The sequence below is a fragment of the Pteropus vampyrus genome, unplaced genomic scaffold, assembly GCF_000151845.1.
Source record: "Pteropus vampyrus isolate Shadow unplaced genomic scaffold, Pvam_2.0 Scaffold400, whole genome shotgun sequence".
NCBI lineage: Eukaryota > Metazoa > Chordata > Mammalia > Chiroptera > Pteropodidae > Pteropus > Pteropus vampyrus.
The window spans coordinates 18,810-33,394 of NW_011889181.1; the positions used below are offsets into that span (position 1 = coordinate 18,810).

General features: G+C 41.4%; 1 protein-coding gene across 1 annotated transcript in view; it reads left to right on the forward strand.

Annotated features, from left to right (window-relative positions):
* LOC105305875 (UDP-glucuronosyltransferase 3A1-like) overlaps positions 1-8,897 on the forward strand; it is a 19,413-nt gene extending 10,516 nt beyond the window's left edge. Inside the window, exons 2-6 of the mRNA XM_023523681.1 lie at positions 598-712; positions 2,844-3,372; positions 4,974-5,205; positions 6,700-6,919; positions 8,621-8,897. Of these exons, the coding sequence (XP_023379449.1) occupies positions 598-712; positions 2,844-3,372; positions 4,974-5,205; positions 6,700-6,919; positions 8,621-8,897 (1,373 nt within the window). The remainder of the gene's footprint in view (positions 1-597; positions 713-2,843; positions 3,373-4,973; positions 5,206-6,699; positions 6,920-8,620) is intronic.
* The last annotated feature ends 5,688 nt before the right edge of the window (positions 8,898-14,585 follow it).

A 14,585-nucleotide genomic window follows, 5' to 3' on the forward strand; every position in this document is an offset into this window, starting at 1 on the left:
AGATAGGGCTGGATATGTGTTAGCAGGCAAACATCAAAAACGGACTCAGACGTTGTATTATACATGGGTAATGTGGGCGAAGGCAAGTTGGTAAGTAGAGGTACAGAGGACTCTTATTTTAATTAAGCCATTTAGTACTTTTTACTGAAATGAAAACTATTTGGATGCCTCACTTTAAATAATGAAAATAATTATTTCTGCAAGAGAAAGGAGCGGAGGCTCTGGAATTAAAAAGACCTGTATTTAAATAAAACCCATCCACTTACTATGTGCGCAACTTTGACAAATGATCTTAAAGTCAGTTAACTTTGTTTTCTTTTCTGCAAAATGAGATGAATAGCTATATCTTCAACAAAATCTTTAAATGGAATCTTCCATTACTTAAAATTGGAAAGCATTCCTGAATCATTGTAAAGTTAATGTTTTCAGTTTATGAGATTGAATGAATGAGAAAGCGATCGAACCAAGCAATAGCAGTTCAAAAAGCAAACATTTAAGTAAGTGTAACTTTATTGGAACAAATGTTGATATCATCACGGTAATGTTAATCCTGTTGTGTGACATATTTAACATTATCAACCGATTGGTCTTTTTTAGGTTTTAAAGAGGTGGAAAAATCATACAAAGTTATTACTTGGTTTGCACCTGAAGATTGTAACAGAGAACTTAAGAAGAGTATTGAATTTACTATAGGAGAAGGTTTGGAAGGCAGGTAATTTCTTTTTATTACTTGAACCAAAGAGTCACGCTTTTAGTGATACAAATTAATGGATAGATGCATGGACGCTTAGACCGAGTTTATGAGAAAGTATAGATGAATGGATGGATAGACGGATGGATGGATGGGTGAAGGGATGAAGGAATAGATGATGAGTGGATGATTGAGTAAACAAGTATTTTACACCAAATCATACAGTTTAGTCACTGGAAATTCTTCCTTCCTGTGAACTGTCCCTCTTCCACTATAGATAGACAGATATCATTCTATAGATATCATTCATACTTGTTTCTTCTGGGACCTCCTTGCAATACTTCACTTGCAATCTTTGTCTATAATTCCCCAACACAGAAATATAGGCGCCTCATCCTCAGAGCTAACCTTTGGCACTTAGTTTTCATCTTTTCTTTTTAACATATATTCACTAATGGAGGGAAGACTCATGAACACTGATTTTCTTCTAGTAATTCAACATTGGGCCAGGTGAAGCCTCTTTTAAATAGCAATCGACCTCATGCAAATAAGACATGAAGTTGACTCCTTTTGGTTCATCTGGAATGGATAGTAACACCTAATTCCCCAATCTTTGATATAAAAGTGGAAAGACAGGAAATCATGTCTATCTTAGTTAGTTGCGGTAGCCTCACCTTCTTTTTTTTTAATGTTGAAAATCCTACTTCCTAGTCACAGTCCTGCTAAAATTTGACTTTTCAAAAAGATAAAACCTTCTTTCCTACTCAAACTGAAAGGCCACAGTACCTCCTGTAAAAGTCTGATCGAACTTACACATTCGACACTTGATTTATATCATCTTACCAGTTAGTTATAAATTTTGTTGGTTATCGATTTTAAGTATGTGTTTTCCTTCTCTCCTAATTTAATATTTTTGAGGATGGTTAGGTAACCATGCATTCTTGAAATGTTTTTTCTATTTATTAGCTTAATTTCAAATATGATTAATAAAATACATTCTAGGAATTTTTATAGCATTACTGAAATTATCCAAAATATTTGGTAACCACTCTTTTTGTTATGTGAGATCTTAAAAAATAGGATCATTTTAATTAATTACTTTCATTGTATAACTTGCAGTTGATCCTAAAGATGAGGCTGAGATCCCAGCCTCTGGACCTTCCCTATCTTGGGTGCTTCGGCGCAGTGGAGTACAATTACAGGTGTCCCATAGTATCGATTCTCTTGGTCCTCCATGCAGCCACAGGTCCTCTGACATCTTGAGCCATTGCACCTGTTACCTCTGGTACCTTAAAGTATAGATGTTGCCCTCATCTATTTCCCCTTACCTTGTACAAACAGGGAGAAGGGTTATATTCTATACAGGAACTGGTGGGAAAGCATTGCATGAAGATAGGTCCCTGGGATAATCCCATAGGTAAAGGAGTAATTACATGTTAGTAAAACTTTGCCATTATCTTCTCTGGACACCCCACTGGTACTGAAGTGGAAAATGAATAAAGTGTTTCAAAATCAGGCTTTTTTTATTGCTTGACCTATTGGCATAGAAATGTGGAATTCCCACTTTTAGCTGAAAGATTTTGAGTTTTGATATAAGAGTTCTTAGGGTGAGGTCATCTGTTATATGCAGAATACACAGCGATTTTTTTTAAAAAGTCTGTATTGTCATCACTTATGGGACTGTATCATAGGTGACGTCCACAATTTGCCTAACTAAACAAGAAAATCACTCATAAAAAGTCCGCATGTAATTGATTTTTAAGGAGAACGTGACAGAATATATGGAGTAGAAAGAAATTTGTGAGATTTGCTATGGTCAGAGGAGGCACCCAGAGCAGAAGGCTCAACATAATTCGTTTTCAGTTAACAGAATTCTACTTTGCCTATGAGTTTCAAGAACTGAGTTCAAAGATATGTGTTCTAGTGAACTGGCATAGACAATGCTTGGGATTTGAATAGGCTAGGAAAGTGGAGGAAAGAAATACTCTCAAGAGCATAACATCTGCTCAGAGTGATCGAGAAGAGGGCAGATGGCTGCAGCTAGGTGTGCTCTTGATTACCTGAAATATTTTCTTTATAGTCTAAGATTCTTTTATGTATTGTCATATTAACACCCCCTACAAATATTTATCATTTATTTTCCTTCTTATAGAGGCAGGTTTGAGAACATTTTCGAATATTTGAAATCATTGGCCCTTCAGTGCAAACATTTGCTAAGAAGCGATATCGTGGATTCCTTAAAGAATGAGAACTTTGACCTGTTGGTGGTTGAAGGTTTTGATTTCTGTGGTTTCCTGGTTGCTGAGAAGCTTGGGAAGCCATTTGTGACCACTCTCCCTTGCACATTTGGCACTTTGGATTTTGGACTACCCAGCCCCATATCTTATGTGCCAGTATTCACCTCCTTCCTAACTGACCAGATGGACTTCTGGGGCCGAGTAAAGAATTTTCTGATGTTCATTGGTTTCCTCATGAAGCAATGGAAGCTTCACTCTACATCTGATGATATCATCAAGGAGCATTTTCAAGAAGGCTCTAGGCCAGTTTTGTCTCATCTTCTAAGGAAAGCGGAGCTGTGGTTTGTTAACTCTGACTTTGCCTTTGAATTTGCTCGGCCTCTGTTGCCCAACACTGTGTATATTGGAGGTTTAATGGCCAAACCTACTAAAGCAGTACCACAAGTAAGTAAACCTTAGCTCTCAGTATGGATTTCATGCAGAGGTCTTCAGTGCAGATTTGGTGGCTGTCCCTGCCAGTGGGATCCGAGGACCGATAGGGCAAAACGAGTGAGGTACCTAAGGCACACTAAGGAACCGCTCACTTTCAGGGTCATGTGGGTACAGTGTCGGGACTTGCACACCCCTGAGGTTCAGGAGACTGAGGGCCTCCTGAAATGATACACCCAGGCTCCTCTCTAGCCTCATCATAGCCCTGCCCTGTTGGGATAAACCTTTTAATAAGTTGACATTTTTATGTACATTTCGTGTGATCATATGTGTAGGAAGGATGTTATGAGCATCTGTCACGTGCAGGAATTGTTAAGGAGATTAGTTACTCACAATGAAACGCACAACACTCTGAGTACAGAGTGTAACCGAGGTGGGACTGTGTGGGACTGATAATAAGAACTGCAGACTTTATCTCCAGCATCCCTTGCCTGTAGAGCCCTGGTTCCTAACTTCACCTAGACCTCCTTATCTGTTAGATCTGGGTGAGGCCTGGTTTGAATGCATAGCCCAGACTCAGAAACCCTGCTATTGAAGTTTTCACGATGGAGAGAAGCTGGGATGAGTCGATGACCCTTTGCCTATCAGCACAGGGTTGCCATTTTATGGGCTTTTTCTTATATAATATCTTCCTTTCCCACGTGGATGGAAGGATGCTGATCTCTATTTTTCTAAGGAGATAGAGGCTCAGGTACTGTGACTTTCCCACTACCATTCACTTAAGAGCCAGGAAGAGCCCTGATTTGGCCCCGAGATCGAGGCACCGAGGTGCCCTACCCTTCCCCGCCTGACCTTGCGTTAAGTGATCAGGAAAAGTGGCAGAATGATCCATGGGCTAGATGAGCTCTGAGTTGGTGGCAGGATTTTTTTGAGGAATGGAGCTGGGAGGGACGGCATTCCAGTGGGGGAAAAGATGGGGCCCACAGTGTTGAGGTAGAAGGGAGATGCGCATAATTCTGGATTCCTCGGCTAGACTAAATCTTCCCATGTGGATATAATATGTAGACACATGGGCGAACCACTGAGGTGGGAGATGAGCTACAAAGATCAGTGACTGAGGATGTCATGGACTATCAGAGGAAAGCCCGCCACATGGCGTTTTGGGTGCGGACGCGTGGTTAGGAGCTTTCTCTATTCTGCCTTCACTGCTCTTATGCCAAAGGCATTCTCCCAGCTTCACTCTCGCCTCCCCATATCGCCACCCCCGGCCCCGCCCGCTGGACTCTGAATCCCCACTCGTTACCTTCCTAAGACTACCATCTCTCATCTGGCTTTGGAAATCTCTCAAGTGACCTACAATATTTAGAGGGTCTTGGGTGGCTCAGACACTAGCATCTGGGTTTCAGAGAAGAAAGATGTTCTCAGCAACAGAATGGAAATTAGTCCAATGCAGATGGGGCTGAGCTGTCCCAGGAGTTGTGATAAGAGTTTCAGAACTGTGAGCTCTGGGAATGACAGGAGGGTGTGTTAGTAAATAGCCTGACTTTCATTTCATGGCTGTGTAGGCTTTCATGGAAGACTTTGTTCACTTCCTTTCCTTTCTTACCTCTGTCCAGGAATTTGAGACATTCATTGCCAAGTTTGGAGACTCCGGTTTTGTCCTTGTGGTCCTGGGCTCCATGGTGGACAGTTTTCAGTCCCAGAATGTTCTTAAGGAGATGAACAGTGCCTTTGCTCATCTCCCTCAAGGAGTGATATGGAGGTATAAATCTTCTCATTGGCCCAAAGACATCAAATTGTCAGCAAATGTGAAAATGGTGGACTGGCTTCCTCAGAATGACCTCCTGGGTAAGGACTAAGCTGGTGTGCTTCTCTCTTTTAATTTACGTGTCTCTCAGGCTCATCGGGGCTCTGACCTCTAGCTAGGCAATCCCATCAGCATAAGGAGCTATTATTAGCTAAAAGTAAGTCTCCAGAGGGGAGGAATGGATTAGCCATCTGTAGTTGTTGGGGAATCAGACTTGACTTGCAAAGAGATCAGATGGCAAAACAGCCATTTCTCCTTCATTCTTTTCTGTTCCGGGCCTGATGTCGGTAGCCATTAGAGTCACCCGTGACTTACTGCGTCTGGTCTAGAACAAGGTCACCAAAACAGAGTGCTCAACAGGCTGTGAACTCTGAGAATGCATACTAGTGTGCATGTTGCCACTGTATTTAGTGGCCTTATGAACACTGGTTTAGCCACATACTCTTAAACACACCCGCCCCCCGCATAGACACATCTTCCTAAGATACGAAGTTACGAGCAACTCAGACCTTCACATCATCGATGCCAGTATTGTCTTCAGGTTGTGCCAAAATACCTCAGTGCTAATCTGAGCAACCTCATAGCCAGTTATTTAATCCGTTGAAGCTCTGATACCAGAGAGTTCTCTCACTTCCTCCCTCTCTCCCCCTCCCCAAAACAAGGTTTCTGTGTGCCTAGTGCTGCTTCTTAGAATCTCCTGACAGCCATAGCTGTGACTGGATCAGAGGCTTGTAACCAAGATTATGACTAAAAATAATCTGTGGAATTTAAGAAACAGATTTCTCGTTCTACTTCTGCAAATGTATTTTTCAAGTCTGGATTGGGGCACATGATTCTGATTTCACAGAAGAGACAAAAGATTCTGCAGACTGAGACGAACTCTTCATTATCAATAATCATTTTAGTTAGCTCTAAATATTGTAAGATGGAAAGGTTGACAGTGGAAATACGGAGTTATGGGGTCCAGTCTCTGCTTTGAGGGGGCTTTTCATAGAGTCGAGGAGACAATACATACAGCGAAAGTTTTATGAATGACACAGGAGTTGTGTCAGGAATTCAGAGGAGGGGAAATTAGTTGGCAATTAAGAAAAGGTTGCTCAAAACTTTGAAAGAGAGAGAGACACACACACAGAGAGACAGAGACAGAGAGAGATCTAAAGAGAAAGCAGATGAGAAAATCAGAGAGGCCCTAAAATCAAAGAGTGACACTGGGTGGATAGAGATGGACGGATGGACAGACGGACGGACGGATGGATGAATGGATGGATGGAGATATATGCTTCGCTTAGCACTATTCCCTACAGAATTTTCTGGGTTCTGAGTTTTGCCTGTGCTCTAGCTGAGGCAAGGAGTCTCTATACGAAGGCAAAAGAATCCTGGACATGCACCTTGGATGTGTCCGAAGCCAAATCATCTTTAGAATGTGTCCGGCACACCTCGAGATCCCTCGGTGTATGTTTTGCCCTAAGTGCTTTCCCTTGTGTTCTGCAACTTTTCATTCAGAAGTGTTTTGCTCTCTTTTTCATTTACAACAGCTCACCCTCGCATCCGTCTTTTTGTCACCCATGGAGGGTTGAATAGCATAATGGAGGCCATCCAGCATGCTGTGCCCATAGTGGGGCTCCCCATCTTTGCAGACCAGCCTGGAAATATGGTTCGAGTAGAAGCCAAAAAGTTCGGTGTCTCTATTTCTTTCAAGCAGATCAAAGCTGAGACATTGGCTCTGACGATGAAGCAAGTCATAGAAGACAAGAGGTATGCAGCTCTCTGGGCTTGTGGTCACAGAGGCTGAATGCAGACCTCAGACACAAAGAGCTCTGTATGAGTCTTTTCTGCCACAAAAGCTGCAACTTCCAGGATACAGGATCATATGTGTTTGATGCTAACAGCTGACCTCTTTCCTCTGAGAACAAGATCAGGCCATTTTAGTTAGATGTGAGAATATTTTTCTATCTTATGGGTTGTAAGGAACGCGAACTACTTACACAGGGTGTCTTTGGAGGTCTTATATTTTGGGGGTGCTTATGGTAGAATTCCTATTGAGGCAGGAGGTTGCCTCTCTGTACCCCAATATGCCACATTGTTCTCCACCTCAGGCCTTTTGTCTCATCTTCGTGATATTTGGGTCTCATCTCTAATGTCGCCTCCTCAGAAAGGCTGCCTTTGTCTGACAGCCCCAACTAGACTCCTTCCCCACCCACGCCAGTCTTCATCCGTGATTTCCTCTACACACTACTCAGGATCTGTAATTACCCCATTTCTTTAGCACTTTTAATTTATCATCTGTTCCCCCACACTTGAAAGTAGAGACTAAACTTCCCGAGGACAGCAGTGAGTGTCTCTTCTTTGCCACTGTGATCCCAGGGCCTAGCAAAGGGCCTGCCACAAACTCAGTGTGAAGGAATTTCTGTTAAGTGAGTCATTAAAAAAATCCATTGACCTTATATAAATTCTGATCCAGCACGATGATATTACATGAAGAGAAAAAAAATATATATGTATTTATTATAACCAAAGAGTACTGAATAGCTTAGAGTTTCAAGGGTACATAAATCCAATCTCAAGACTCAACGCATTCCCTCGCACGTAGAAGCCCTGGAAGGAGTTCTTGTTAGATGCCTGGAAAACAACCAAGTAGCTTGTGATTCTCAACCTGAGAAAAGTTGTTAAGCTCCAGGGTGTTTGATAACCGGAAAGTTTTATACGTATTTGATATCTTATGTGTTGTCAATGTTTGGTTTCTGATAAATGAGGTGGGATCTTTCATTGGCTTTCCAAAGACCTAGACCCAAAGGCCATGATGCACTGACCCCTGTGAAGGAGTCGTTTGAGCTGGGCTGATCCGCGGACATTGTGCCTCAGGACCAGCTACATAATTTGTGGAGCCCGATGGAAAGTGGATATGCAGGGTTCTTTATTCTTAAGCTGAAAGATTTCAAGATGGTGACAGCAGAGAATTAAATCAATCACAGGACCTGTCTCAGTGAGGGGTCCTGTACAGGTATGCAGCCACAGCCCATGAAGCCAGTACTGGTCAATGCTGTGCTGTGAAGGGGCTGCAGATTGCAGGTGTTATCCTGGGCTGCAGTCCCCAGAGCCATATTTGTCACCTAGCCCCGACACTAGCACAAAGTAGGTACTCAGTATACATATATGATGATTACGTCGCGCACAATTTTCCTGTTGTCTATCATAAGCCTCCTTGGGGTAGAGACTAGTCCTTATGAACTCAGTCACTTAATTTTAAGTGTGGCATTTTTAGCACTAAGTGCGGGTCCGTGCATATAGGTATGAGTTTGAACTTTTCAGAGGGTCCCAGCTAGACAGTGGCAAGGCCAGGCCAACAACTTCTCCTTGAAACGCAGTCTTTTGTGCATGTGGTGAAAGGAGCGTGAGACAGGTCTCGAAGACTTCTGAGACCGCTTGAGTAACGCCCACCTCTGTCTCTGCCAACAGGTACAAGTCGGCAGCAGTGGCCGCCAGCATCATCATGCGCTCCCACCCCCTGACCCCGACCCAGAGGCTGGTGGGCTGGATCAACCATGTTCTACAGACAGGGGGAGCAGCGCACCTCAAGCCCCATGCCTTCCAGCAGCCCTGGTATGAGCAGTACCTACTGGATGTCTTCTTGTTCCTCCTGGTGGTCACACTGGGCTCCCTGTGGCTTTGTGGGAAGCTGCTGGGCGTGGTGGCCAAGGTGCTGTATGGGGCCAGGAAGCAGAAGAAGGCCTGATGAATAGTGCAGCCATGGCTGGCAGGGTTTGTGTAGCCGCTGATTCTTTGAAGACTTCCCAGCACAGGCCATTTCTGGTGTCCCACCCAATCTCTACTTAACAGTGGCACACAAATTGCTCCTCACTATTTTCTGCCTCTACTTAGAAAGTCTTATGAAGAATTCTTGGGCTTCTGTTTAAAAGAAAATTATGGTGCAATACACATCACATGAAATTTACCATTTTAACCAGTAAGTATGCAGTTCAGTGGCATCAAATACATTTGTATATTCATGTAATCATCACTACTATCTGATTCCGGACCTTTTTTTTAATCTTCCCAAACTAAATTCTGCACCGATTAAACAAGAATTCCTCATTCCCCTGCCCCTACTCTCAAGTCCCTGGCAACCCATGTTCTACTTTCTGTGGCTATGAATTTGATCTTGGCTCCTTGATTTGCCCCTCATCAGTGGACACCTCCATTCAGACACCGACTGTCACCAGGCAGCCCCATGTTCCTCCTCACCCCCAACCCCAGACACAACACTCTGCTTCCTTCTCCCTGTCCAGGAGACTTCTCAGTTTCCTGCCCCTTTCTCTTACACTTTCGATGGCTATGACATAAGATCTTTGGCCAGTTCTTCCATTCTAGGCCTACCTCTTGCATCTGTTTTTCATCTCACCTTGAAGCTCAGGAAGCCTGGCCTCTGTCCTGCAGTGAAACAGGGACAGCCCCTCCCAGGACCCCACCTTTGGTCCCTGCCTCGAGTCCCCTCCTGCAGAGAGCATCTCCTTTGCTGGTCAGGCCTGGAGCTGCCTCAGCCCACAGCTGGTGCTGTGTTTCCCATTTTTTAGTTCCCTTCTGAAGATCCCATTCTTATAAATGTGGTTACAGAAATCTCAGTGGAGACCTGGAACCTACATGTAAGGTTTTGGGTCCAGAGGTCCAGTGGCCACGGTGGTGCCCAAGATTTTCTTGATGTAGAAGAGAACATTCCAATATGTGACAAATCCATAGGGAGTACATTCAGTTCCTAGTAAGAGAAAGGAGAAAAATCATACCCTAAACACACTAGAGTTTTTGATGTGTTTTTTCTTTTTTTTCAAAAGAGGCTGTAGTGCATTGTGGGGAATGTAGTCAATGGTATTGTAATGGTTTTGTGCAGTGCTAGGTGGGTGCTGGAGTAATCAGAGGGATCACTATGTGGATTATATAGATGTCTGGTCACTATGCTGTATACCTAAAACTAATATATATATAAAAAAAAGCCTGAAGACAAGCCGTTGAGGGCTAGTGTGGTAGCTCATCTTGCCATCTTTTGTCTCTCCCCTGTTTTTTAATTTTTTCTGCCTTTTTAATCTTCTTTTTTAAACTTCTCGCCAAGTTACCTCTCTGGTATGTCGCTTTCATGAAATATTTTGCCTTCAGTTATTTTGCCCTCATATTTGCTTTTGCATTCTCAGATGGAAGGAGTTCTTCCTAAAAAGTTTCAAATGTGTGGTATCTAGTGGATTAAAATATAGCAAAGAAACATTATAAATATGGATGGCCCTGGAAACCATGTGTTGGATTGCTTAACCCTGAGGTTGTGAAACATATCGTAAAATAATTCAAATGAAAAAAATGAAGCATGTAATACAAATATTTCCTTCAGAAATAGGAAAGGCCCACCCTTGCCAATGTCAGGATGGGATTTGCCTGGTTGTATGCAAAGCTGGATGCTTGGTATCTACCCAGTTATGTGAATTCTCACACTGTAAGGATGTCACATGTGGTCAGGAGCATGTCACATGCAGAAGTGTCTGTGTGTGTGTGTGTGTGTGTGTGTGTGTGTGAAATAAGGTTTTATTTTTGCAATTCTTATGAAGTCCCTTAAACTTGTCTCTGGCGATAGTTCCTTGAGGGACAGACGTGTGTTGTCATTGCAGAGAATAGCTAGGATTTCATTCCCCTCATAAGTAACACAGGGACCTGAGGATACAGTTCCTTGGCTGATAACTCTTTCTCTCCCACTCCCACTGCATCATCCTCCCTGAATATCTGGTAACACAGTGAGGCCAACTCCATGCTTGGTGCTTCCTAGGCTCCACCCCCATATATAAAATCTGACCAGTCATATTCAGTGAGTCAGAATGATGCCTCCAGTCTTCTGCCCTCCAAGCATCCTACACAAGGTGGGCTGCCAGTATGGCTTTGATGACATGGAAACCTGATCTCATCATTCTCTGATGAAAATCCTTTGGTGGCTCCCATTGTGTGGAATACAAGGCCTCTGTGATTTTTTCTGGCTACTTCTCCAGGCACACCTTAAAAATTCTGAAATAAACCCACACAAATATGGTCAGTTGATTTTCAACAAAGGTGCAAAAACAATTCAATGGGAAAAGTAAAAACTTTTCAGTAAATTGTACTGGAACAATTTTATATCTGAATGAGATTTGACCTTTATATAATAATATACACACAAAAATACATTGCTTGCTCTTCATACCATATACAAAAATTAACCCAAAGTGTATCATAGACCTAAATATAAATGCTGAAACTATAAAAGTTCTAAAAGTCCCTGTAATCTTATGGTAGGCAAAAATTTATTATCCAAAACTTGAAAGCTCAAATCATAAAGACATTTGATAAATTGGACTTTCATCAAAATGTAAAACTTTTACTCTTCTAAAGAAACCAGTAAGAAAAGAAAACAAAAGTGTAAGCCACAAACTGGAAGAAAATATTTCAGACAAAGAACTTGTATCTAAAATATCTAAATAAATCTTACAGTCCAGTATAAAAAGAGACAAAGGGTTTGAACAAATGCTTCACAAAAGAAGATATATGAATGGCCAATACTCATGTGAAAAGTTACTCAACACATTAGTTATCAGAGAAATGCAAAGTAAAACCACAGTTAGTTACCATAACACATGTACTGGAATGGCTAAAATTAAAAAGACGGACAATACCAACATTTGTCAAGGAGACAGAGCTATCAGAATTCATACAGTCCATGCTGATGGAAACATAAAATGGTGCATCCACTTAGTTCAATTGCTCTGCAGCTGCCCAAATAGTTAAGCATACACTTGTCCAAATGGCATAGCCATTGCACGTATAGGCACTTACTTGAGTTAAATGAAAACCTGTCCACCCGAAAACCTGTACACAAATTCGTAATAGCCCCAGACTGAGAAAAAACTAAATGCCTATCAGTAGATGAATGGATAAACGAGTTGTGGTTTATCCGTAAAATAGACTATTGATTAGCAATAAAAAGGAGCATACTACTGATACACACAACTATATCAATGAATCTCAAAATGATCATGCTGGGAAATAGAAGCCCAACTCAAAGAACTGCATCCTGGGTGATTCCACTTATATACAACTTGAGAAAATATAAACCATATAGTGACAAAAAGCAGATTAATGGTTACATGGGGCTGTGTGACTTGGTAGAATGAACTACAAATTGGGTAATGAGATATTTTGTATCTTGATGTCAGTGGGGGTTTTGTAGGTTTATTCATCTATCAAAACGAAGTGGTTGCAGTTTGTCATATACAAATTAGTCCTTAAAATAGATTTGAAAATCCCTATGGGTGAAATATGTTCTCAAATATCTTTCTATTTGGGCAATTTAAAGTTCAGTATTCATAAATTATTGTTGCATTTGAATATAATTGAAAATGTGAATATGTTATAATAATTTACTAGAGCTAGTACAGTTTTGAAGAGGGAGGAAATACGTGTGTACAAGAGGTAGAGCCATTTCCTGGGGAACCAAGACTAATGGTGAACAGCCTAAGATTAAGGATCAAGTTCACATACTCAGATCTAATCCATGTTTATTTTGTGAGGGACACCTGGGGTCTTTCCATATTTATAACATAATTACATTTTTGAGAAATTTATAAACTGGTAAAACATTTCATTTGTTAAGCTTTAATGGGCATGAAACATGACATACACTAAAGTTTACATATAAAATACATATATTTGGAGGTACATTTTAAGATTCTGAAATGAAGTTCAGTATGTAATTTATGTTTCCCTTCATTATATAGTTATTCTTCTACTTATCTATTTCTACATTACCACCAGACATGATCACATATTGATTCTTTGTGTGTCTATCTACACTAAATGCTCTGTGTTTGTGATTTTTTTCCCATGTTGATCTTCTGTTGTTTTATTTATCACATCCTAAATTGTAGGCTATTGCAAGACAGTTATTTATTTAAACCTCAAGCAATTATCCATGTAAAAGGAAGTAAATGGAATACTTGTGGTTTATACAAATCTAGTACAAGGAACTATCTATTTTTGAAAAACAGATTTTTCATTTTAAATGTCCTTAATATAAATACATTTTACCCAGTTTAATAATTTGATTTAACCAATATTGACAGATTTCATGTTTGTTTAAGGTATTGTATTGGGCACTTTGGAAGATGCAAAAATGAACCAGACTCTCTCTTGGTCCTCTAAGAGCTCTCAGTGGCTTCTCATTGTCTTCCTGACTGATTAAAAGGTAGGCTTATCTGTCATTAGTGATGTATCTTGTCTCAGTGATTGCTTCTTAACAGCTTATTAGTATAGCTTAGTAATTTCACTTAGTGAAAGTGAAATAAACAGTTTATCACGAGGTCAGCTGCAACAAGGAGGGGCGTTTTGGGATGATGTCAGCACCCGTTACGGCTTGGTAAGTGTCATGCACCTTCTGGAAACAGCATTTAACCCCAAAAGAGAGATGAAGGATATATTTTTGAACAAGCGGCTTTTTCTGGCCCCTTAAGTCACGCCTTGCTGGAAATCAAGTTTTCATTAAAATCTACAGACCATATCACTCCCTTGACCTCCAGGGCAAGTCTGAGAAATTGATAAGGCAGATACAATGTCTACTGGAGAGACTGCAGAAATTGACGACCACTTGCCTGAGAATACCTATCATGTAAAATGCAGAACAGAAAGTGGAACTCAGGTCTTCGTAGTTCTTCTAGTCTTTGGTTCTTTGCATCACTTCATGACGGAAGTGAGAAACGAAGTGGAGATGCAGAAGGTAGGGCGGAGGTACAACGATGAAAGAGCATGATGCAAGTATTTTGTTATTAACAGGGCTACGAGCCTGCTTCTTATTTGGCAAACTTATTGTTAAGGCATCAGTATAAAAAGGGATGAGAAGTGAAAGAAGAGAAGAAAGGAGAAAAGAAAGAATGGAAATAGTGAGGAATGGCATCCTCTCAGTGTGTGGATGTGGAAGACTTTGAATCGCCTTTATTTATATCTGCCTGTTCCCATGTGTTTTGCTTTTAAGTGTCACCTGATAATGGCACACCCTATCAGTAAGACATCTGGAGACAACAGGAGGGCAGGAAGGGGTTGCCTAAAGAAGAGAATTTGCTAATGTTATCTTATAAAACATGCGAAGCAAGTTTTGATGTCGTTTTAGAAACCAAACAGTTGCCAGCAAAACTTCCCGCTGGCTTCTCTCTTAAGGCAAACAGCTTGAGCTTCCACAGTCACTGAAGTTCCTAGGCAACAGAAGTGTAAACTTGACAAAAGGCAGAGCCAGACTAGGGACTGACGGTAAGGTGAGCCAGTCAGGATGTGAGTATGCAACAGAGATTCTAAACCATCCAATTGGCATGAGAGAGCAAACTAGGAGGTGTGAGGAGGAAAGGTAAGAGAGAGGGGGCAAAAGGGGAGG